The 25,394-nt window shown below is 43.0% G+C and overlaps 1 protein-coding gene across 1 annotated transcript in view; it reads right to left on the bottom strand.

Moving 5' to 3' along the window:
• The window catches only part of LOC137334007 (MICOS complex subunit mic25-a-like), a 268,324-nt gene that overhangs the window by 188,847 nt on the left and 54,083 nt on the right, over nucleotides 1-25,394 (bottom strand). The window contains exon 5 of the mRNA XM_067998405.1: nucleotides 4,680-4,772. Within this exon, the coding sequence (XP_067854506.1) occupies nucleotides 4,680-4,772 (93 nt within the window). The remainder of the gene's footprint in view (nucleotides 1-4,679; nucleotides 4,773-25,394) is intronic.

Below are 25,394 nucleotides of genomic sequence, written 5' to 3'. Positions count from 1 at the left end.
TATTGAAGCGCTCCCCCAGAATGATCAAGGCACCTGAAGCGCATCTTGAGCAGCACTATGGCACGCTCAATTATAAACCTGGTAGCGATGTGGCTGTCGTTATATCAACGCTGTGGCTCGGGGGTGGGGTTCCTCAGAGGTGTCATAAGGTCACGAGTGCAGGGGATATCCCTTATCCCCGAGGAGCCAGCCCTTGCGGGTGTTGGGTGAGTGGAAGAGGAGTGGCACGGTGGACTCCCTGGGGATGAAGGAATCGTGGCAGCTGCCAGGGTATCTGGCGCACACATGAAGGAATCTCTTGCGGTGGTCACGATGAGCTGAGTGTTCATGGAGTGATAGCCCTTGCTGTTGACGAACAGTCCTGGCTCGTGTGGAGGTGCTCGTATATAGGTGCAATCGATTATACCCTGCACCCGTGGGAAGCCAGCCACAGCGTGGAATCCCACTGCCCTCTCAATCTGGCTGAGGTCATCCATGGGGAAGTTGATATAGTGCGAGGCCGTGTGAAACAAGCTGTCGGTGACCTGCCTTATGCACTTGTGTGCAGACGACTGAGACATCCCGGTGACACCCTGGAAGGATCCGGAGGCGAAGAAGTTGAGGGCAGTAGTGACCTTGACAGCGACAGGTAAGGAGATGGTGCTCGGTCCATCCAGGAGCAGCTCGTCATTAAGGAGGCTGCAGATGTCTGCGACTACCTGGCGACTGACTCTGAGCCTCCATATGCACTGATCCTCAGAGAGGTCCAGGAAGCTGAGCCACGGTCTGTAGAAACCTGTGGCAAGGGTAGTGCCTTCTGCGATGCATCTCTCTCTGCGGTTGCCCTCTCTCCTGCTGTGCAGGTGAATGTGTCACAGCACTGTGTTGTGGAGCTCCAAGTGTCAGAGGTGGACGGCGTGGCCGGCGAGGCTGGTGATGCTGTTCGTCCTCCAAGGAGGTCATGACTGCAACTACGGCGACCCCCAACCGGAAGATGTACGTTTGAGGGGGTCCGCGAGGTAGGTAAATGTAGGTAAACCGGGGTTGAGGTTCCAAGTTGGTCAGTTGTAGTGTTAGGAGGAGGGTGGTGGAGGCCAAACTTTGTCCAAAGAGACAGAGTGGCCTCCTGCAATGAGTGAGGGTCTTGCCCCCCCAACCTTGGGATTAGGCTGGTTAGCTCTTTTTCGGCTGGCACAGATACGGTGGACCGAATGGCCTCCTTCTGTGCATAAATTTCCATGATTCTATGATAATTCAGAAGAAACTTCTTTACCCAAAGAGTGGTTAGAATGTGGAACTCGCTATCACAATGAGTAGTTGAGGCGACTAGCATAGATGCATTTAAGGGGAAGCTAGACAAACACATGAGAGAGAAAGGAATAGAAGGATATGCTGATAAGGTTAGATGAAGTAGGAAGGGAAGAGGCTCATGTGGCGCATAAACACCGGCATGTTGGGCTGAATGTACTGTTTCTGTGCTGTTGATTCTAAGTAATTCTTCGAAATAGTGCCATGGGATTTTTTTTTACTCCCAACTGAGAGGGCAATGGGGCCTCGGTTTAACGTCTCATCCGAAAGACGGCGTCTCCGACAGTACTCCCTCGGTACTGCACGGAAGTGCCTGCCTAATTGGAGCAACCTATGGCAAAATATGCACTCAGTTGCATCCAAGATTTTGTGCTCAAGGTGAAGGGGTCAATGCTGGGGAAAGGAGCGTGGTTCCATTCTGCACAGCCAGCAGCAATATGAAGGATTCTCAGGTCAGGTACTGCGCTGGTTAGGAGCACAGTGAAGGAGTTTTTACTGTACAGTTCCGGTTTTGGGTCAGTGGCTCTTTACCAGCCTCGCTGTTTCTCTCCTGTTTACATTCCCCGCCTGCCGCTGATCTCCATCAGACACCAGGCAGAACTGAAGCTGACGAATCTGCTGTCAATTCAGAAGAACCCCCTCCAAAAATGTAGCCCTGCACTTCTGAAACTGAGTCAGCCGGTGGTTTTATATTTCTTAGTGCACCTGACAATGGGAGAATTGCAAGCATTCCCTTAACTGCATTTTTACAACTCAAAAGCACCTTAAAGCTCTCTCTACTCTCCCAAACAACACGTCTTCACTGCTAACTTCACAAGAGCTCAGCCACACCATCCATTCTGGTGGCTTGTGTGAAACAGTCGATTTAGTGCCCAATTAGGAGCAGCTTCTTTTTGTGCTGTCGACTAATGTCCAAGCAGGCCGATATGGTCCAAACTCAATTTTACTTAATGACCTTAACAGCTTTCAATGATTGTTAGTTTCCCTCACAGAGGCCATAAGAAACCAATTGATTTGCAAGTTTAACTGCACCACATTGATTCACATAGCCCGGCACTTATTCTAAGCAATGTTTTGATCCATGTTATGGTTTGTTGCTGTGTATGAGCACAATTCCTACATCCAGCTCAAGTGGCAAATTGTCCCACGTGTTCTGCCTACCTGCTGCACTGTATGAAAACGTGAACAGCAGCAACTGGTTCCGTCTAGCCATAACTTCAGCTGCCTAGGCCCTAAACTCTCAAATTCCCTCCCTAAACCTTTCCGCCTCTCTATCTTTTTTTCCTCCTTTAAGATGCCCTTTAAAACCTACCTCTTTCACCTGTTCTAACATCTCCTACGTGACTCTGTGTCAAATTTTTTTTGATAATCCTCCTGTGAAGAGCCTTGGGACGTTTTACCACATTAAAGGCGCTATTTAAATGCAAGTTGTTGTGTGATTGACTTACCTAGTTAATTGCTTAAGTTTTCATTCTCGGAACATGATGCCATTAAACCATGACCCTTATCATTTAGACAGCAGATCTGAAGTTTAAACATTTTGTTTCTTGAGGTGGGGGGGAGGTTCAGTGATTTTCTGCTCTGCACAACAAAACATACTGCTAAGGCCTATGCACTATGGCAAGAGGTTCAAATAACAGGAGGCCCAAGTTAAAAACTAGGAAGTTATCAGTAAAAAGGGAAATCAGGTAGCACTTTTTTTTACAAAAAAGGACAATAGCCTTTTAGAATAAATTATTGTGCAAGGTCACTGAAGCAAACGGTATAAATGGATTTAAGAGACAACTAGATGTGTTTTTGGGGAAAGAAGGGATTGGAAGATAAGTGGGTAAGTCAGGGCGATCTCTCAAAAATGGATGGCCTTGTTTGGCAAAATGGTCTTTTTCTGTTTCTAAAAATGTATATGTCCATTAGCAATTTTATTGCCTCATTAAAAGGTGACAGGTAGATAAGGTGGTTAAAAAGGCATACGGGATACTTTCCTTTACTAGCCGAGGCACTGAATATAACAGCAGTGAGGTTATGCTAGAACTGTATAAAACACGAGTTAGGCCATAGCTTGAGTACTGTGTACAGTTCTGGTCATCACATTACAGGAAAGATGTGATTGCACTAGAGAGGGTACAGAGGAGATTTACAAGGATGTTGCCAGGACTGGAGAATTTTAGCTATGAGGAAAGATTGGATAGGCTGGGGTTGTTTTCTTTGAAACAATGGAGGCTGAGGGCAGATTCAATTGAGGTGTATAAAATTATTAGGGACTAGATATAGTGGATAGGAAAGACCTATTTCCCTTAGCAGAGGGGTCAGTGACCAGAGGGCATAGATTTAAAGTAACTGGTAAAAGGGTTAGAGGGGAGCTGAGGAGCAATTTTGTCACCCAGAAGGTGGTGGGGGTCTGGAACTCACTGTCTGAGAGGGTGGTAGAGGCAGAAACCCTCAACTCATTTAAAAAGTACTTGGATGTGCACTTGAAGTGCCGTAACCTACAGGGCTACGGACCAAGTGCTGGAAATTGGGATTAAGGTGGATAGCTCTTTCTTGGCCAGCACAGATACGATAGGCCAAATGGCCTCCTTCTGTGCCGTAACTTTCTATGATTCTATGATTTATCGTCACAATAAGTGAAAGAACTTAGAGAAGATTTCATCCAGGAATCCTTGGAACTGCAGCGATACTGTGGGGGGTTGTCAAACATAAAAGTTTGTTGAATGCATTTTTTCAACAAAAAAGTAAACTCTATAGAGGGGGTGGGGGGGGGAAATCAGTTTTCTCATAGATGTTTGTTAAACTTCATTCTCAAGATTAATCACATGATATCCTTGATTAGAAGTTTGAGTAATACACCACAAGTAACCAATTAACCAGAATGGAGGGATGAGAGACAAGCAAACCAGGTTGTTAACATGCTACTTTTTTGTGGTCTGCTGATCACGTTTGGCCATCCATCCTTGCTTCCATTTGGGCTGCGCAATCAGACCATGTGTTCGGTGTGAATTAAGGATGCTCACACGTACCTCAGCTATAGAAGGCTCTATTGCCATTTTTTTTTAAACTCTCGGAAAGACACAGGGACTTAAAAAATCTGAATTATCCCAGGGATTTTTGCACTCACAGATGGCACTGCCAAGGACCGGCCACTGCATATTATTATAAAGCTATTAAAATGAAAACTACTGTGAAGTAGAACATTACAAGGAGCCCTATTGATTTCCTGTTCGAGAGCATTCCATACAGTGCTCGTACAAGGAATCGATGATAATCCCACTGCATTGCACACCCTTTCGATAATACTCCCAATGACTGGGTTTCCTTTAATACAGGCAACCAATTACAGCCAACAATTCAATGCAGGAATTCAGTCACCCATAAATTAATATTTTTATCCTGACCTTCTGTTCAATAAGTTCCAACTGTTCTTTATAAAAAGCTTCAAGTCGCTGAAGATCTGCTTCCTTCTTTTCCAGTTGGTTGGCCTGCAAAATATAAAATGTGATATAGCAAGTTACAATACATTTCGTGTAGACTCCCCCCCTCCCCCAACCCCTCCAAGTCCAGCCAAAGATGATGATTTTGTTACTTTTTTTTGTCTTGTTTAATGTTATCTCTCCTCCCTTCCTCTGTTGAATGTACTGACACTGACTGGGGTATGGTTAACACAGGTGCTTGCAACCCTCCAGTATCTCACCCAAGTAGCCATTCTTCATGTGTAAGCTTAGATAGTGAGTACTGGAAGGCTATTTGAAAGCAGAGGACATCAGCAATAAGCAGGAACCAGCTATTAACAGAGATTCACACATACGCATATTCCAGCACAGGTCACTGGATAGCGATTAGTATTGCCAACCCCAGCTTCACCTTTTCCCTCACCCTGGTCTAGGAATACTGAGGCAAATTGTCCCAGTATTCCCATGCTCCCAACTGGCTGAAATCAGCTAACAGCACAGACTAGAATTTAAACCTGAATGGGTTAGTCCTACGCTGGACAGTGCCCTTACCCACATGGCTACTGGGGAAGCAAAGTAGCCATTTATGCCTCAGCCTAGATATTGAGCATGGGTAGGCATTTTAACCGCGAGGGGTGTATAACTTGTGCTCTTCCGATAGCTGCACAAATCCACCAGGGGTCCATACTGAGAACCCTAACCAGTTTTTTTCCCCTCCCTTACCCAGGGGCATGTAGGCCATTTGTAGCGCCCCACTGCCATCGGATTGAGATGACCCAACTGAGCACAGATGAAGGCTCAAACCTGGGACCTTCATGGGTCTGAACAGCTCGGTACCACACCATGCTGTTCGGATTTCTGAACCTCATTTACTACCAAATCATCTGTTGGAAACAGCTCGGCCAATTTCCAACCCCCCCCCCACCCCCCCGGCCCAACAACTCCCCGGGTTGATCAGTTTTCCAGTTCCCCCAAGCCAAATTATGCACTGAACTATGGAACAAGCAAAAAGACACCAGCTTCTGGTAGACTGGGCTGCAAAACGTTGAATTCCAGTGACAACCATTATCTGCTATGGTAATAGCTACCAATGCTCCACAGTACTTTAGGCTTAAATCGGGGGGCCTTGGGTACAAGACGTAAAAGTTGTGATTGACTGTGAACAATTATAACAACCCCCCCACCCCAAAAATCTGTTTTATTCAATTTTGTTCTTCTGCATCAGTATCACTGTTGTGAAGTCAAAACAATTCTAGACATCAGCTGAAAGTAAATTTAAAAATATTAAAATCATGAAGTACATGTACCTATAATCTGATAGCAATAATGAGCAAGAAGATACGTGATTATCACATGAAGATCCATTTTAGTGCTCAGGTGTGACTTGTGCCTGAATGGTTCCAGATCTGCTAAAAACTTGCAATAAAAATATTCAATTGCTCCCCTGTCACTACCTAATGTTTCATTAGGTAACCTCCATAAACTAATGTTACGTGATTCCCTTCACAAAAACTGTCATCCTCTAAACAAACTCCACCAAACAGACTTGGGGTCAGTTAAGTGACCCTTCAGAGTACTCTAGGCAGGTTAATTAAGCACTGAACTCTCCCAATGGCTTGGTGAGTAAGGGTGTTGACTCCTGTGGTACCGAGTCATACAGCCCTAGGTTCAACCTCCAGTCTTCATTGAGTTAGTTAATCTCAGCCAGGTCAACAATAGGAGGTACTACAAATGGCCTAGGCTAGGGAAAGGGGTGGGGGGAATCAGTGAGGATTTCTGCTCTTCATTACCATCAAATTACTCCTTCAAAGTTAGGACATTAGGCAAGGACAAAATTGGGCTCAGCCATAATGCTTCTCACAGATGAACAGCTTGATGATGGTCATTGTTTAGGCTCACAGTTTTGGCACTTTGCTGTGGTATTGGAGAGCTGTTATAGAACCACACCCAAGCAAGAATCAGCATCTTCAGGACAACTGGGAGAAAAATCACACAAATAAATTTTAAAAAGTGGGAAGGAAAAACGTGAAGATTTAAGTGATGCAGATGGGCCATTCAATCCCACCTCTTACTGACTTCTCTCTCCCCCGTGTCGCTACACTAACTGTTCTCGCTAGTCTGGCTGTTTTTTGTTGACAGTAGAACCAGCATGACAACAACATATAATTTATTGCCTGAATAATCCAAAACACTTAATGGTGAAATAATCAAATATACTTGAAATGTAAACAAGCTATTTGATTGGGCTGGTAATGTAAAATGATTAAGAAAAAAGTATCAAGATTTATCCTAAGTACCTACATCAGAAGATTGTGAGAAAAAGATAAACTCAACTTCAACATTTTGTTGAAAGATTTCTTCAATAAGATCTTAACTTTCCAAGTGCCTTCTATTGTAATTCTATCCTGCACCCCCAACAAAAAAATCTTTGGGGTAAAACTGTACCCGTATAACATGGTTGAGTATCTTAATTTGCAGCAATTGTCTCTAATGTACGCTCTAACTTTTTGCAGTTTTTTTTTTGAACAGACAGCTAAATGAGGGCCCAAGGCCATGGGGCAGGATACAACCAAGTTTGAAAGAAGTATGAGAAAATAAGATAAATCAAGTACTGGTTAGATGAGGCCAAGCTTGGGTTTTAAAAACCTGTAGATTGTCGGAGGTAGGGAAGGCTGAGGGAAGGGAGGAGTTCCATCGGCTCAAATTACGGCAAAATTTAGGCCGGTTTGTTTGTCGATCTTGCCAACAGAACTTATGCCGAAATTTCCTGTGGTGCTTATTTGCCTATGTCGGAACATAAAAACAGGGATAAAACAAGCACAAATGCACCGGCAGCAATAGGGGTAGTAGTGAGTGGGTTGCTGTCTTGTGCCACGTCACCTCACTCTCAGTGCCTCTTGCCTCTACCACTCCTCTTCCTCTGCCACTATAATGCAAAACAGGGGTATGTATGCCCATTGGGAAGGCCATTCCAGCTGCTTAGTTCTTCTGAACGTGTTGGAGGAGGGTAGGGGTCCAAAAAATATTGGTGCAGCACTTTAGTTGAGGATAGTGCAGGTCTCAGTAAGAAAAATTCAAGAATAAAATTGTGAAGAAAACTGCTATCAAACTCCAGAAATCTCAGTTACGTTGCTATCAGGCTGTGTTGCATCTAAATTTACACCAACACATTATTCCTGTATATCCAGGAAATTCACGTGTGCTGGTCTGGGTGCATGGGGGCGGATGTAAATGAGTGACAGAGGGTTTGGCAGATGTATCTCAGATGCAGCGCAAACGGTTGAGGAAATTTGCGAGTAGCGGTGTTTCAGTGTAAATCTAACATTTATCAGTTCGGCTGAATTTCCTTGGAAAAAATAAACAACGCAAAGCCACTCTTATGCCGTTGGTTAGCCGAAACTTTCCAGGAATTTCTGGGCCATGATTCTTCACCAAGGTTAAACTGTGCATGCTAAAACTCCAACCACACGCCTATTCTGTCAAACATGGCGCTCAAAAGCCAAACATTTGTGCATCATCACTAGATGTAAACGTATAGTTTGTAACCGTTAGAATTAAGTCCAGTCACCTTTATAATGAAGGCGTACGTAAAACCTTAGATAGCGAAGAGGATACTCATGATTATAATTCATCCATCTGTTTGCCTGGCAAAGCTTTTTTGTATTTAAATCTTAACACTGATTCCTAACACCAGATGGCTAAGCAATGAGGAGTAACCTCCTCCAGCACTACAGCCCTCAGAGAACACTGTGTTCCTTCAACTCTGGCCTCTTGTGCATTCCCCACTTCCTTCGCCCCATCATTGAAGACTGTGCCTTCAGCCAACTAGGCCCTAAGCTCTGGAATTCCCTCCCCAAACCTCTCCGCCTCTCTCTCCTCCTTTTAGACGCTGCTTAAAACCTACTTCTTTGACCAAGCTTTTGGTCACCAGTCCTAATGGCTCCTAAAGGTGCTATATAAATGCAAGTTGCTGTTGTTGTGGGCAGGGGAAACTTTGGTTTTCCAGCTTTGAAAGGAGAGGAATGAGAGGTGACCTATTATTATTTATATAAAAAGCTTGAATCTGTCACAGCTCATTACAGGTAGAAAACAATCTTTTAAATAAAGTGTTAAAAAAAAGTAATTTCCCACGGCTGCCAAAATACAGAGAAACGATTGGGTTTTAAATTGACCTCAGGATGTGCCCAATTGCAACAATTGGACCTTGTGGCCTTAGAGGTACATGTCACATTACACATACAGAAGCACTTCATTCAGTAGAATAATGCACTGTATGTTAAATGCTATAATGCCACGTTCTTACAAAAAGACATATCCTCTGTGAGCAACACCACGGGAGATGTACTAGTAAGGTAGTAACAGGTATAGAAAAGGTAAATCCAGAGCACTACTGCAAGCTACAAAGCGGCAGTAGGACAAGGGATTAGGACAAAAAATGCTGGAGAAGCTCAGCTAGTCAGGCAGCATCTGTGGAGAAAGAGAGTTTCCAGAGTAATTTTCAGGATTAGAAATTTGCATAAAATCACATCTGCTAAGGTTATTTGGTAGAATTTTTATTTTGTTTTATTAGCTGCAATGGGAATTGGGTAGTCGGAGATTCTAACTCCTTTTGCATATACAAAGGTCTGGTTCTCTTACTCTTTCCCCACAGATGCTGCCTGACTTGCTGAGCTTCTCCAGCATTTCCTGTTTTTATTTCAGATTTCCAGCATTCACAGTATTTTGCTTTTAATTTGGGGTAGGACTAGGGAGTCTGGGTTCAAACAGAGGAAAGACCAATTTGGGACGGACATCCGGAAATTCTTAATACTGAAGAGTGTGCACTTATTCCTGACATAACCCATATTCTCTCCTTATCCAACAGTAGAATCGACTTCCGATAAAGTGGGAGAGTCAAAGTTCCCTTGAATCACTCAAGAAATTGAGCTGTGTCATTGGGAGACTGTAGGTTCTGGGTGGGTGGACTGAATAACGTTCCTCATCCATGTCTCTTCTGTGATTGAATGTCAATTGAGGGAAGGGAAAATATAGTACGTAAGCTTCAAAGACTCGATGCACCTTCACACCCTTCTCTTGCTAGGCTCTTTTCCCCCCTCTCCCCACCACCACACCCATTAAGCTTCTCTTTCTTTTTAGTAACTATGGATTTATTGAAGTTTTTAATTTTGTTAACATTTTAGGTTGATGTGCAAAATCCATAAATAATTAAGTTACTTGTTCAAAGATGAAAAAAGTGCAGAGATTTTTTTTTCATCTGTCCTAGATGTACATGAAACACAGAACATGAGTAATGAAAAAAGGAATTTTGTCTTAGATAAAATTGAGAAACCTAGGTGAATGTGCAAAGCTCACACAGGGAACCAGCAAGGTTAAAAAGGAGAGAATATGAGTTGTCAGGAAGTACTGGGTAGGTGATGCCAAGTGTTTAATCTACCGAATGTGACGCTCAATTAGACGTACTGCGTTTTGAACACCTGTTTAATGCTTCAGCTTGGGACTTGAGCATGAAAGAATGATTCTTATTTCTTTGTTCAATTAAACTTTTCCGATTGAAATTGCAAAGAAGAGTCCAATAACTTAGCATAAATTGTAACCTTCAAAGAACCATAAATTCTCAAGATTGTGATCACATCGAGAGGTTCAAAAATGCAAATATTTTGGACACAGGAAATACAAGTACAATCAAAAATCTTATTGTTCTTAATTCCAACCACCTCCCTGCCCCCCACCAAAAAGTGGCTTTGACAAGGCAAATGGTGAAATAGAACCAGACCTGTGCATGCAAAAGGAGTTAGAATCTCCGACTGCTCAATTCCCATTGCAGCTAACAAAACAAAATAAAAATTCTACCAAATAACCTTAGCAGATGTGATTTTATGCAAATTTCTAATCCTGAAAATTACTTTGGAAGATGAATATAGGCAAACAGTACAGTTCATCGCTGTATTCCGAGCAATTCATTTAGGTTAAAATATTCTGCAGCAGGTCTCTAAGGGCTGAAGAGATTCACGCTCTCCGGAATTCCACTTCTTTTTACCGTTTTACCTAAAACCTCATTTTATTCAAGCTTATTCCCCTGAGCAAAACCGTAATCAAATCACTGACATTTAAACAGCAGCTTGGCCCAAGTACTGTAAAAGCCCTTCTATTACAGTACCTGTCCTTCTCTTCTCTTCCCTTCCCCCCCACACCCAGTTTATCCCTTTCTCTTGTTTTTCTCTGAATTTTATCCACGCACCTATTTAAGCCTCTAGAGTGGCAACATCTTTATTGTCTAGGAATTAGATTGTACTTGAAAGCGTAGGATAAGGAGGGATACGCAAGATCATTTATGTAGCTCAGAATTGGTATACAATGAGTGAAGCCTGCCCTCTAGGATGTTCGCTGAGTGCTGCAAATAACAATGCCCCTCTGTTATTCCCCTTGTCTTTCTCTCCAGCTCTTCCCTGACCGCACGTCAACATTGCCCAAGAGGGATATTGTAACATCCATGCACACAATAACCCAATACACACAGACACACTAAAACCTTTACGACAGAGAAGTCTGATTTAAGTTTTCATTTTAATCTTTTTTAGTCAATCATGAAGCAAGATGCAATTTAGTATTTCAAGAAACTTAAAAAATGGTTCATGGCCAATGCCATGTAGCTATAGCTAAAGCGAACAGGGTTCTAAGGTGTATTCACAAGACAATTCACTACAAAACAAAGCATACCATTTTGTCCTTGCACATGACCTTGGTTAGGCTTCAGTTAGAAAACTGTGCCCAGTTTTGATCTCCTCATATGGTGGGTGATATTGAGTCTTTGGAAAGGGTGTAGAGGAGGGCTATAAGATTAATTCCCAGTTTAAAACACCATAGTTACCCAGATGGGCTCAGTGAGCTGGGTCTGTATACATTAGAGCAGCACAGACTTAGGGCTGATTTGATCAAGGTTTATAAAATAATGAAGGGATTAGAATGTGTTTATGTAAGCCAATTATTTCAACTGAATAGGTTCAGGAGGACCATGGGACACACTTATAAGTTATGTAAAGGCAGAACCAGGTTGGATGTTAGGCAGTTCTTCTTTTCCCAGAGAATAGTGGACCTGTGGAACAGGCTGCCGGCTTGTGTGGTGGATGCTGATTCATTGTATTCTTTCACGTGAGAACTGGATGGGTTTCTGGCTGGAGTGAAGATTACCTTGTATAAGAGGTAGGTATCCTGTAAAGTAAACCAGGGCCAATGTGACCTCTTGGACTAGTTTTGATTGCCTAAGGGGGGTCGGAGAGGAATTTTCCAGTTCTTTCCCCCCTTAATTGGCCTAGATTTTTATCTGGCTTTTTGCCTCTCCCAGGAGATTACATGGCTCTGGGTGGCGAGGGAGTATAGTGTATTGTGATGCAACTATATGGGACAGACCGGACGGACCAGTAGATCTTTTCCTGTCCATCATTTTCGTATGCTCGTGTGTATATGCAAAATGTGAATAAATTTTTTTTTAACGGTACTGGAGTGTATCTGATCTTGAAAATATTTTTGCAAATGTTAAAATTGACATCATCTAAGAGAACACCTGTAATTAATGGCACGTTGCATAGGTTTAGGACTGGTGATCCAAGTTACACTGCTTGCTGTGCATCGCTGCCTGATCAGGGAGCATTGAACTGCTGACTTGACATCTCAATTCCAGCTGTTTCTTAACATTAACAGGGAAATGACAGTTACACATCAAATTTAAAAAGTTCCCAGGAGTCAACCTTTCTTCACACTGGTTGCAGTTATATCATTGCAGATATGCAGCTGAAGCCACGTCAGACTAGCCCCGAGACCTGGCTCGTATCTTTTGCCTAAGTTTGATTTGGGTGACTTCACAGTCTAATTACGCTACAGAATTTGTGTCAAAGCGAAGCCGAAACTACTTTGTATTGATGCAAAATGTGCAGTACAACTGAAGCATGGGCCCAGAACAGTCTCAAGACTAATAATCCAGCAGACCAGACTGAGGGTCATTAATAATGCACATTACCAGTCACATAATTGTTTTCACCTTTTCCAAGATCAGGCTGTCCTAAAGGACATCGCATCTGTGTTGCAGATAAAACATGTCTCGGAGCCCAGTGTAGAGTGTAGAAGCTAAACAATGTACAATGGGCTGAAATGCGGGACCATAATCTACACTCAGAAATCAACTGCATGAGTGGACTCAATGGGAGTTGGCCCCGTTAATGCTGTTTTTATTTTAGAAATACAGGTGTGCACAATGAACATGCTTTAACATCAGGTATTGTATGAAAACATAACCTGCACAAGTGAAAACAAATGCGTTTGTAAACTGTTTTTAGAGAAGGGAACAGTTGAAACAAAGTAATGGGAAATTGATTAGGTCAGTGAGGGCCCACTGGATGGAGTAAGAGTTCGGTTGGGAGTCCACCAATAGTTCATAGAAATGGAGGATCAACGCCCGAAATCAGGGGGCAGGGGTGAAAGAGTTCTGGGTTTCCAGACACACAACGCAAACAATTTACAGAGGCAAGCATGCTGGATTAAGTCAGATTTCAGGGTTTGACAGTCCCAAATGCGACTACCATAAATGAAGACCTGACCATAAGGACCCAATTATTTTGATGATTATACAGAGGTTTCGTAATACTGTATTAATATCTGCAGGGTTGTTTCTTTGGAATCCTGTTCCGTTGGTGCCAGTTGCCCTCCAATGTCTTGGCCAGTTGGGTATTCTAAATATAAGAGGATGATAGCAGGCTATTTAACCACGGGGATAATCACAACTGAACCAGAGGCCCTGAGGGCAAATACAGCTCGCCAACTGCCGCCCTGGCAGAGATTAGTTAACTCAACACAGGCCCAAGATCGAACCCGGGGCCTTCTTTCTGGTTCTTGAGTACTGCGTCCAGTTCTGGTTGCTGAGAAACAAAGGAGATATTCAAGTGCCAAAGGCAATGCGGAGAAGAGTCATCTCCAGCCTCATGTACCATGAAAGAGTGGAAAGACTTAGGCTTTTCAGGACAAAAGTACACAGGTTCAAACTAATAAACAGCAACTTTAGGCCTGATATCAGATAGTTCTTCATGCATAGACTGATTAACCCCTGGAATGGACTTCTAAGTGAAGTAATGGAGGCAAAACCCCAGAATCATTTAAGAAACAATTAGATGCAGCAATGGGGAGACTGTAGGGTCTTTCTGGATGGATGAATGAATTAAGATGGGCCGAATGATCTTCCTCCTCCTTAAGTATCCTGTGATCTTTGTGGCTTAGTGTTACGACAGGTGCAGCTTTTAGCTACGTGGCAACTGGGGGAGCTTGCTGTGGATCCATCAGAGCCCTGTTGAGAATAATTTTTTTTAAAATTCGTTCATGGGATGTGGGCGTCGCTGGCGAGGCTGGCATTTATTGCCCATCCCTAATTGTCCTTGCCCTGCATCTAATTGTCTTTGTAGTCTAAGGCTGAGGAGTCCAAACCGTGGCCTGTGAGCCATTTTGGCTGTCAAGCCCTGACAATCTGGCCCAGGAACTCCATTCTACTTCTGCTTATCTTTCATACTTGCTGGCTTGCCCTGTTTGAATCTCACGAGGCTGGGGGTTTGGAGAGGGCTGTTCTTAGTGTTGTAGGCAAATCCTAAATGAGAACACCTAAATCTTTTAGTATCCACAGTTTGGGATATATGCAAGTTCGCGGGAACGTTGATTTAAACTTTACATGTGGCTCCCAAGGCTCCAACGTAAGCACCTAACCAGCCCAGGAAGATAAAAAACACTCCTGACCTAAAGTTTACCTTATTTTGGTTAAAAAAAAGAAAGAAGGACTTGAATTTATATAGTGCCTTTCACGCCCTCAGAACGCCCCAAAGCGCTTTATAGCCAATGAAGTACTTTTGAAGTACACGGTCACTGTTGTAATGAAGAAAACATGGCAGCCAATCTGCACACAGCAAGCTCCCACAAATAGCAATGAGATACAAGACCAGATTATCTGTTTTTCGTTGTGTTGATCGAGAGATAAATGTTGGCCAGGACACAGAGGAGAACTCCCCTGCTCTTCTTCGAAATGTGCCGTAGGATCTTTTACATCCACCTGAGGGGGCAGACGGGTCCTCGGTTTAACGTCTCAACCGTAAAGCGGCACCTCCGACAGTACAGCACTCCCTCAGTACTGCACTAAAGTGCCAGCCTAGATTATGTTCTTAAGTCTCTGGAGTGGGGCTTGAATCTACAACCTTCTAACTCAAGAGATGAGAATGCTACCACTGAGCCATGGCTGACACTACAATAGGATTGGCTAATGATAAAGGAAACTTTAAGAGTTTCACAGCTACTATACACCTATATTTTTTCAGATACAGGAGTTTATCTTCATTTGCACGCCAGTCATGTTGCCATTCATTTCACATAAAGTTTTACAGCTTCATGCTTCATTGGGTGAATTTCTACTGATGATGAGGCAGCTTGCGCTAAAATTTTACACTAATATCACATTCAGTTCGGTGAGGCATGAAATGAGAGATGCTCAGAAATAAATAATTCTGAATCAAATGTACATTAGTCGCGTACGGTATTCTTCTGAAACTTAAATACAATTTGGGGTGTAGTAAATGAAGTGCAAATCCCGTCTGATTAATGAATTTAAAGAGACGGCAAAGCCTTTTTATAATTCACACAGAACACTCTCTCCATTAAGAACAATGGGAGCATGAAGCAGCAGAAAAATTGGAATTGCCACATGCACAGTGACACTCACACTGTGAATGAAGATAAACAACTATTTACACATTCCAATGGTTTAGTTGGTAAATTCACTCCCCAGTGTGGAACTAAACCATATGGATCAGAAAGTCTCAAGTTCAATCTCCTGTCTGCGTGGAGTTGGTCGATCTCAGCTGGAGTGACAGCAGGGCAGCTACAACTGGCCTGAGTGACACTGGGCAAGGGAGGAAAACAAAAAAAAAATCAGATGAGGTTAATGCACCTGATTGATACACAGTGACTACTCCTGGAAAGTACATGCGTACTTGCATGTCGGAGGAAGGCAGGACCATGCTGGCCCTCTCCCGCAACAACTTACATTTATATAGCGCCTTTAACATAGTAAAGCGTCCCAAGCCACTTCACAGGAGCATTATCACAAAATTTGACACCGAGCCACGTAAGTTGATATTAGGATAGGTGACCAAAGAGGTAAGTTTTAAGGAGCCTTTTAAAGGAGGTGAGAGAGATAGAGAGGCAGAGAGGTTTAGGGAGGGAATTCCAGAGCTTAGGACCTAGGCAGCTGAAGGCACAGAGTGATGAAAATAGGTGATGCGCAAGAGGCCAGAATTGGAGGAGTGCAGAGATCTCAGAGGGTTGTAGAGCTGGAGAAGGTTACAGAGATCGGGAGGGGCAAGGCCATGGAGGGATTTGAAAACAAGGATAAGAATTTAAAAATGGAGCTGTTTCCAGACTGGGAGCCAAAACGTGGGTCAGTGAGCACAAGGGTAATGGGTGAACAGGACTTGGTGCGAGTTAGGATACAGGCAGCAGAGCACAGTAGAATAACTTGCCAATGCTCTCCATGTAGGCTGACACGTGAAGCATGGTCTTTGGGAGAAGTAGAGGTGGACAGTTGCTGCCCATGGGACCCTGCCCCAAGCGTGAGGCTGCACCTTAAGGGGACGGGGGTGGGAACAGGGAACATAAAATTAGGCAAATTACATCCATAGCCAATCTGCCTAAAAAAGCAAAAGAATCTTATTTTAATGACATCTCTTTTCACCTTTTATTGAAGTATACCGTTTTCACAGCGAGGCACATCCTTGCTGCACTGGTTGTAAAAACCTTTCTGTAGCCTTGGAGTGTGCTTTGGGGACTTGGAGTATATCACAGAGGGACCTAATTACTTTTGTCATTGAAGTCTGCATTCGACCTTCTTGATACAATAAGGTTTTGAAGATTTTGGGTAATCACAGAGGGACTTTTGCTGTGTTCGATACTGAAATCCGGGTTCATCTGACCTTGTTCACACAACCAACCCTGCGCATAGCTATTATTCCTGAATTTTCATATGCTGAAAACTTCAGAAAATTTTAAAGCACCTTCCTACAAACTTCTGTAATTACATCCCTATGATCGCATTTTCATTTAAAATTCTTCATTTCAGTAATTTTCTTGCCCGGTAATGCAGCGTCAGCCAAAGAACATACAAAAGCTATGCTGCACAAAACATGATACTATTCATCCCTCTGACCATTAGAGGACAAATCTCACAAGCTTTCCACATCACAGATGGGCTTCTGTATTAAGTGAGAAACAGAAACAGGAGTATTGTTACCGTCTTTTTTTTAAAAACAACTTTTTTTAAAATAATGAATTTTGTGTTCATATTGCTAAATCATAAAGCCCTTTCCAATTTGACAACCAGTGTCTGCATAGATCACTCCCAGGTCCGGAGTACAGCACAGGGTAGATGCAGAGTCAAGCTCTCTCTACACTGTCTCATGAAGCACTCTTAGATCAGATAGAGAGAAACTATTTGCTCTGGCAGGGGGAGTCTAGAACAAGGGGCATAACCTTAAAATTAGAGCTAGGCCGTTCAGGGGCGATGTCAGGAAGCACTTCTTCACACAAAGGGGTGTGGAAATCTGGAACTCTCTCCCCCAATATGTTGTTGAGGCTGGGGGTCAATTGAAAATTTCAAAACAGAGATTGCTAGAATTTTGATAGGCAAGGGTATTAGGGGTTACGGATTCAAGGCGGATAGATGGAGTTAAGATACAGATCAGCCATGATCTAATAGAATGGAGGAACAGTTCCTCTGTTCCTGTGTCAGGTACAACAACGTTCAGGTAAAGAGTAAAGCTCCTTCTGTCCAGTCAAACACTCCCAGCTCTGTTTCAGAACAGCTTAGATGCATCGTAAATCTTCCTCCGCATTGTCCCATCAAGCGCTCCCATGTCCAATTTGGCTAGAACTTCAAGTGAAGTTCCCTCTCGCCGTCCCACAATGTGGATGAGCCCCAAGCTCAGCAAAGCACACCCTCCCAAAACCAGCATTTTTTTAAAAAATCCCATCAGCCATGCTGTGCGAGAGTGCCAAGTAGTGACTGTAGGCCCATGCCCACTAGAAACTGGATTGAGAATGCCTACTTTAACTTGGTCCTTTAGCAACCATCAGGCAAAGGAGACTTTCATCAATCTAACCTAGAATCAAACCCAAGTCCTAAATGTGAACACTAGTGTCTAACTCAAGAGTACCGCCAAGCTTAAATGGAAGCAGACAGCGATCGGAGCTTCTGATGTGGATTTTGAACTCAAACTTTTAGGGCACAATATTCAATGTAATGCTGATACTGCTACGGGATCTCCAGCACAGAAAACCCCCACTTTGAGCAGTACCACAATAATTATAATCAGCATTTTATTTATATGTTGCAGGCAAATTAATGATGTTAGAGAGGGGACACAAAGAATGCATGCTAGATATCTGAAATAAAAACAAATGCTGGAATTGCAAAGCAAGTCAATCAGCATCTGAAAAAAAAAAATCACAGTTTTGAGGGAGACCCTCGTTTCATGTGATTGTAGGACAGCGATTTACGTCATGTACCTCTCCAATCCAGTATATCGTATTCACTGCGGATGGAGCAGTTTCCTCTATATTGAGATCAAGGGCAGATTGGATGACTGGTTTGCTGAACATCTCTGTTCCTGTTTGTCAGTGTGATCCTAACCGCCCTCAGATTTGCCACTTCAACCCCCACCACCCCCCCAACCCCACCTCCCCTCCTACTCTCACTCCAAACTTTCCCTCTGCTCCAGTCAGGTTCAGAGACAGTACTGAATTAAGCAATTTTGAGTTAAGAATAGACTGTATCTCCTCATTTTCCTCGGCATTCTGCAATCCTATGGTCTGAGCATCGATTTCAACAACTTCAGGCCTTTCCCATCTCCCTGATTTTCCTGCTGGATTTTTCCCACTCGTATTGCACTACTCCGCCATCCGTTGGGGGGCATGATTAATTGATCTTCTGTCTTTTTAGCGCCTTTTCACAAATCTGACTACGATAATGTGCATTGCTGAAATGGTACTTGTATAGAACAGAGCACTTGCAGCTTTTTTTTGTGTCTTAAAAATCCATTTACAGCCGAATGACGTGAAGTTTCTTTTATTCATTCATGGGATGTGGGCTTCACTGGCGAGACTGGCATTTATTGCCCATCTCTAATTGCCCTGGAGAAGGTGGTGGTGAGCCGCCTTCTTGAACTGCTGCAGTCCGTGTGGTGAAGGTTCTCCCACAGTGCTGTTAGGAAGGGAGTTCCAGGATTTTGACCCAGCGACGATGAAGGAACAGCGATATATTTCCAAGTCAGAATGGTGTGTGACTTGGAGGGAATGTGCAGGTGGTGTTGTTCCCATGTATCTGCTGCTCTTGTCCTTCGAGGTGGTGGAGGTCGCGGGTTTGGGAGGTGCTGTCGAAGAAGCCTCGGCAAGTTGCTGCAGTGCATCCTGTGGATGGTACACACTGCAGCCACTGTGCGCCAGTGGTGAAGGGAGTGAATGTTTAGGGTGGTGGATGGGGTGCCAATCAAGCGGGCTGCTTTGTCCTGGATAGTGTCGAGTTTATTGAGTGTTGTTGGAGCTGCACTCATCCAGGCAAGTGGAGAGTATTCCATCACACTCCTGACTTGTGCCTTGTAGACGGAGGAAAGGCTTTGGGGAGTCAGGAGGTGAGTGATTCGCCACAGAATACCCAGCCTCTGACCTGGTCTTGTAGCCACAGTATTTATGTGGTTGGTCCAGTTAAGTTTCTGGTCAATGGTGACCCCCAGGATGTTGATGGTGGGGGATTCGGTGATGGTAATGCCGTTGAATGTCAAGGGAAAGGTGGTTAGACTCTCTCTTGTTGGAGATGGTCATTGCCTGGCACGAATTTTACTTGCCACTTATGAGCCCAAGCCTGGATGTTGTCCAGGTCTTGCTGCATGCGGGCTCGGACTGCTTCATTATTTGAGGGGGTGCGAATGGAACTGAACACTGTGCAATCATCAGCGAACATCCCCATTTCTGACCTTATGATGGAGGGAAGGTCATTGATGAAGCAGTTGAAGATGGTTGGGCCAAGGACCAAGGTCTCTCTCCCTGCTACACCAGTCCTGTGATGGCACCAACGGAGAGCATCTCAAAGGAGCTGTTAGTAAACAGCAAAGGGTGTGTCTTCAGGCAAGTCTAAGAGCCAAGGAGCTCCAGTAAACGGGCATGGAAATCTGCATAGTAGCATGGTTTCTCTGGGTTGAGTAATTCTTTAGCCAGTCTTAAGTTGCCCAATGTTTCCTATGGAGCCACACAGGGACACTTCCCATCAGTGAAGTCACTGGAGCAGTCCAGCTCGGGGGAGCACCCAACTCGAGGGCTTTTATGCTGGCACGGAAATTTACTTTACTTTAAAAAAATCATAAATATATTAAAATTTCCTCCAAACCAGCACAATGTACTGCATTGCATAGATAATATTTCTAAATCCAGTATGCTGGCTCCAGTCTGTCAAGGTATAGGGTCGCTTGATACTCACATGGTTTGACAAGAAGGACTGCACAGATATAATTACTCAATCCCTCATGTGAACACCTAAAATCAACGCTGACTAATAACCTTCAAATGTGTAAACGGCTAAAAACACTGGGAATGGGAAATGGGAAAAATTGGTGGATAATTCTGAAATATTGGTGTCTTGTAATGGCCTCTAAATGGAAAATATCAGGCAGAGATTGCAAACTAAGATGTTTGTGTTAATTACCTTACGATTTACGGTTGTTTTGACAGATACAGCCAAGGATAAAATAAAAAATTATTAGAGTACTTACGTACTGAAAAGTAGAAAAACTTGTGGTGTTCATGTAAAAAGAAAGGCGGTGACGCATTTATAATGCACTTTATTAGCATGACTGAAAAACATCTCAAACTCTTCATATATGATGATTCTGCAGTTCAGCGACTGTTGTTACACAGGCCATTTTAAACACAGCAAGATCCCATGAACACCAATGAGCTGGAATGGCCAGTTAATCTGTTTTTAGTGTTACTGCTTTGAGAAGGGAATGTTGGACATTCCGTGATCACTGGCAGAACCACCTGCACTTAAATAATGCCCCAGGATCTTAAATATCCATCTGAACAAGCAGGTGCAGCCATGGTTTAACATCTCATCTGAAGGACAGTACCTCCAACAATGCAGCACCCGCTCAGTACTACAATGGAATATCAACCTATATGTGCTCAAGCTATGCTGTGGGGCAGTAACCCCACAATCTTCTGATGCAGAAATGAGAGTGCTGCCAAGCAATCAAAACTGACAATAAGTAATGTAGTCCAACTTGCATCAAAACTGCTGTATTAAATTCTATCAGACTCAGATGGTCAATGCAACATATACTGAGATTTTACTTCAAAATGGTTCCATGGGCAGGGACTATCGTCCTAAAATTAACATGGTTTTCATAACAATGGAAATTCAAGGGGTTGGCAGCAGCAAGAGAGAAATGGTCATACAGCTCCGGAAGCATTTAGGGCTATTTTCCTTAATAATCCTCCTATAGTTTTTATTTAAATATACAGTAGGGGATCTCCCATGATGTTGCTAAAGTAGGTAAATAGTGTTGAGGCGCCAATCAGCTATGATCGAATTAAATGGAGGAGTAAGCTCGAGGGGAAGGAGATAGCAAAAGGAGAGAGAAGGAGGAAGAGGGGGAGAAATGCAGGGAGAGCAGAAGAGATAGCAGAGAGTAGGAAGGTGATCGAGAAGAGAGAAAAAGAGGAGAGAGTGTGTACCAGGGGGATGATGGGGAAATAGAGACAGAATAAAATCAATATTTCACAAAAAATAAACAGATAGATTTGCATTATAGTAAGTCAGTGAGAGTGGCACTTGTTATTGGTCAAGATCAGAGACCTCGACAAAAAGTGAGTACCTTACAAGCTTATCCACAAAATACTCTCTCCACCCAAAATACTGAATAAATCATCACAACTCCCCATGGATTAGCATGTGCTGACACATCCGTATAATAAACAATGAGCCTTCACTACATTGTTATGAATTACTCACAGTAATTCAGTGTTGAATTATGGCCCTGCACACCACAGCTCCTCTCCCTTTGAACTCTAATCTTCCCTTTGCTTGTGCGTGCACAAGGTTTGAAAGATAAGAAGAATTAAAGCCAGAACAATGGCTGAAATATAGTTTCAAAGTTTTATCCAAACTACCAAATGATGATTCTACACAATGAAAGAACAGATTGTTTCAAAAATAGAATGAAAAAACCTAATTAGAGTAAAATGAAAGGGATAGAAAAAGGTCCCGTCAATCACAGTTTTAATTAATTAAGTATTTTCATCAAAATAAAGTTGTCAGAAGACACTAATTCTAATTAATTTGGCATAATTAATGCAAGGGAAGAGTCAAAGGATAATCAAAACTATCAAGGATAAGCGACTAGATAGAAGCAGTAATTTAATAACCAGTGGTGTTAACACGAAAGATGTTACTGCGCTTTAAATAGTAAATCCTTTTAAAAAGAATCTATTTGCCAAAAATGATGTTTGTTGCATTTTCTGTACTTGAGCTAACCTTGTTTACACCAATATTTCCCTTCCATGCTTGTGATTTCTCAAAGTCTGGGCACCATCAATATTGTGAAGGCAGCACCTGGTACCGTGACAGGGAGGAGATCACGTCACAAGACTGATGCCCTCGCCAATTTGCAGACCTAAGCATGCAAGAGCAATCTCAGCTGCAGGGTGAGCTGGGGAGGGGAATGGGAATTGATTTTGGTACGGTATTCCTTGTTCTTCAAATTAAGTTATTCTCTGCTTGCCAGGTTAAGTCAAGGAAATAGATGGACCCCATCCCGAGTGATGTCTATTCCTTTAAGAGATTTTTTTTTCTAACCAGAACCACTGGCTTTTCCTTCCTGCCCTAAAAAATGTCTATTTTGTTTTTAAATCACAAGTAGTCAAGCGAGAAATAAACAGTCCAGAAATCTGCTCTTATAAATTAGAAATAAACAGGTTGCTAAATGATATTCGATGATCTTTTTAAAACAACATTGACTACTCCATTTAACAGCAAAAATGATGAGAGCTCCATGCCCAACTCTGCTTGGCAGGTCCTTACCCTTTCCGTGAAGATCTAGAGCAGCCTTTTGTAGGAGGCGCTTGCACTTTTTGTATCTTTGGTGGTATAAGAGGGTATGATCAGACGAGCCAGTGACTAGGGCAAGGAGATCGTACAATTGAGTCCCTTGTCCCTTGAACCAGGGAGCCAGAGCCAGTCAAGTATAGAATGGGCCAGATGCCAAGTGAAGCTTTCCTTACTTTGCCCCAATCTCACTTTTTACTGCAGCAGTCTGAAATTTCCAATTCTGATGCCAGCCATCTATATTACTCCTCAGATTGAATGTGCCAATTTGTGGGCACACTCTGGGCTCTTTTGTGCCATTACCTTTTTTTGAAAAATTCTCAGGATGTGGGCGTCATTGGCAAAGCTGGCATTTACTGCCCTGAGGTGGTGGTGGTGGGCCACCTTCTTGAACCACTGTAGTCTGTGTGGGGAAGGTGCTCCCACAACGCTGGTAAGCAGTTTGATACAACTGAGTGGCTTTCTAGGCCACTGCAAAGGGAAGTTTCAACCAAGTCGGTGTGGGACTGGAGTCACATATCGGCCAGACCGGGTAAGGACAGCAGGTTTCTGTCCCTAAAGGACATTAGTGGGCCAATAGGTTTTTACGATAATCTAACAGCTTCATAGGCACTTTTATTAATACCAGTTTATTTCCAGATTACTTTTCTTTTTGAACTGAATTCAAATTCTCAAACTGGCATGGTGGGATTTCAACTTGGGTTCTCTGGATTATTGATCCAGGTCTCTGGATTACTAATCCAGTGACATAACCACTACACTACTGTACCCCTACGCTTAAGTACCCCGAGGAAGACTCCCCAGAAAGAGCGCAGCCTGGGCCAAATTCAGATGATAGAGGTGAAAGAAGAATGGGTTAATCCACTGTTCTACCCAGTCCCCAAGCAGCTGTCTCATAACATCGATTTACACAGTGACTAGATTGTGTTTCAGCAGCGGAGAAGTGAAATACTCCCAAGAATAATTCTGGTAAGCCACAACTATTTTTGGAATATCCTACTGCCTCCCAATTAATTCTCAATATAGTATTTTTTACACCTGCTGCTTCAACCAAAGACATTTTTTAGGAGCTAAGATAGCAATGGTTGGACTGAAGCCAAGTGGAGCATCTCTGGTTACTGTAAGTGAGGGAGCCGAAGGCAATCAGAACACAGCAAAACTGAGGCACACTTAAAGCTTTTGACTTTATCTACGCATCCATCTACTCTATCTATCTGTTTAACTACGCAGCAATTACCAATGACTTCAACTTATAAAACAAAGAAGGGAACAGTCTTCCATGGGAACGGAGACAGTTTCATGCTTTTTTTTGCCGATCTACATAAATGCTGAAGATGCATTACAATATTAAACCTACCCGTAACATTTCAGACCTCTGTACAGTGAAAGTCAAATTGTTTTAAATCAAAAAATTACAATTAGTTAAGTGTCACAAGTCTGTAAACCTTCCCTGCAATTCATTACACCTCAATGCCCTGGCTTCTGTACAAGCCCAGAACATGAATGAAAAGTTCCCAGGTTGGATCATGAATGATGGATTTTTTCACCGAAGGAAATGTAAACAAAACATGGAGCAAAGACGCAACTTTGAAAACGCAAACCTAATAGAACGGCACTAAGCCTATTTGTGCTGACTGAGCTGATCTCAACTAGGGCAGTGTAGGGGCGCAAAAATTTGTCTCAGTGCCCCTGGCTGGGGGATGGATAATCAGTCAAGGTTCCAACAACAAAAATCAGCTACGGTTCCTGCTCCTGATCACTATCAAGTGACTCCTAATGGAAAACACGTACATGTGCAAGGGCACACATCAAGGGAGAAAAGGATCAAGCTTGACACTGGTGTTTCCCTCAAGCCCTCAATATCAAAAAAAGCTGTTGACATTTACCTGTCTAGGTTTCATATGAAGAACGGTCACACCCGTAAAACTGTTCTATTATTTTCTCTAGAAAAGAGAAGGCTGAGGGGGTGACCTGATAGAGGCCTTTAAGATTATGAAAGGGTTTGAAAGAGTAGACGTAGAAGAAAATGTTCCCACTTGTGGGGGAGACCAAAATTAGGAGCCATAAATATAAGATAGTCACTAATAAATCCAATAAGGATTTCAGGAGAAACTTCTTTGCCCAGAGAGTGGTTAGAATGTAGAACTTGCTACCATATGCAGTAGTCGAGACGAACAGCATAGATGCATTTAAGGGGAAGGTAGATAAGCACATGAGAGAGAAAGGAATAGAAGGAAATGCTGATAGGGTTAGATTAAGTAGGGTGGGAGGAGGCTCGTGTGAAGCATAACACCAGCATAGACCAGTTGGACTGAATGGCCTATTTCTGTGCTGTAAATTCTATGTAATTCTGTGAGCCAGAGGAAAGATGAAAATTGGAGGTGAAAAAATTGAGCAGACACAGTTGATGATGAACATTGAGCTGACAGCTGTACCCTAACACTGTCAAACTCGACAATGCATTCAACCTGATACCCTCCGCTACAGCA

This window comes from Heptranchias perlo, chromosome 17, assembly GCF_035084215.1.
Source record: "Heptranchias perlo isolate sHepPer1 chromosome 17, sHepPer1.hap1, whole genome shotgun sequence".
Taxonomy (NCBI): Eukaryota; Metazoa; Chordata; class Chondrichthyes; order Hexanchiformes; family Hexanchidae; genus Heptranchias; species Heptranchias perlo.
Note: the sequence above shows the minus strand (reverse complement) of the source record. Positions and strands in the feature narration are given on the sequence as shown.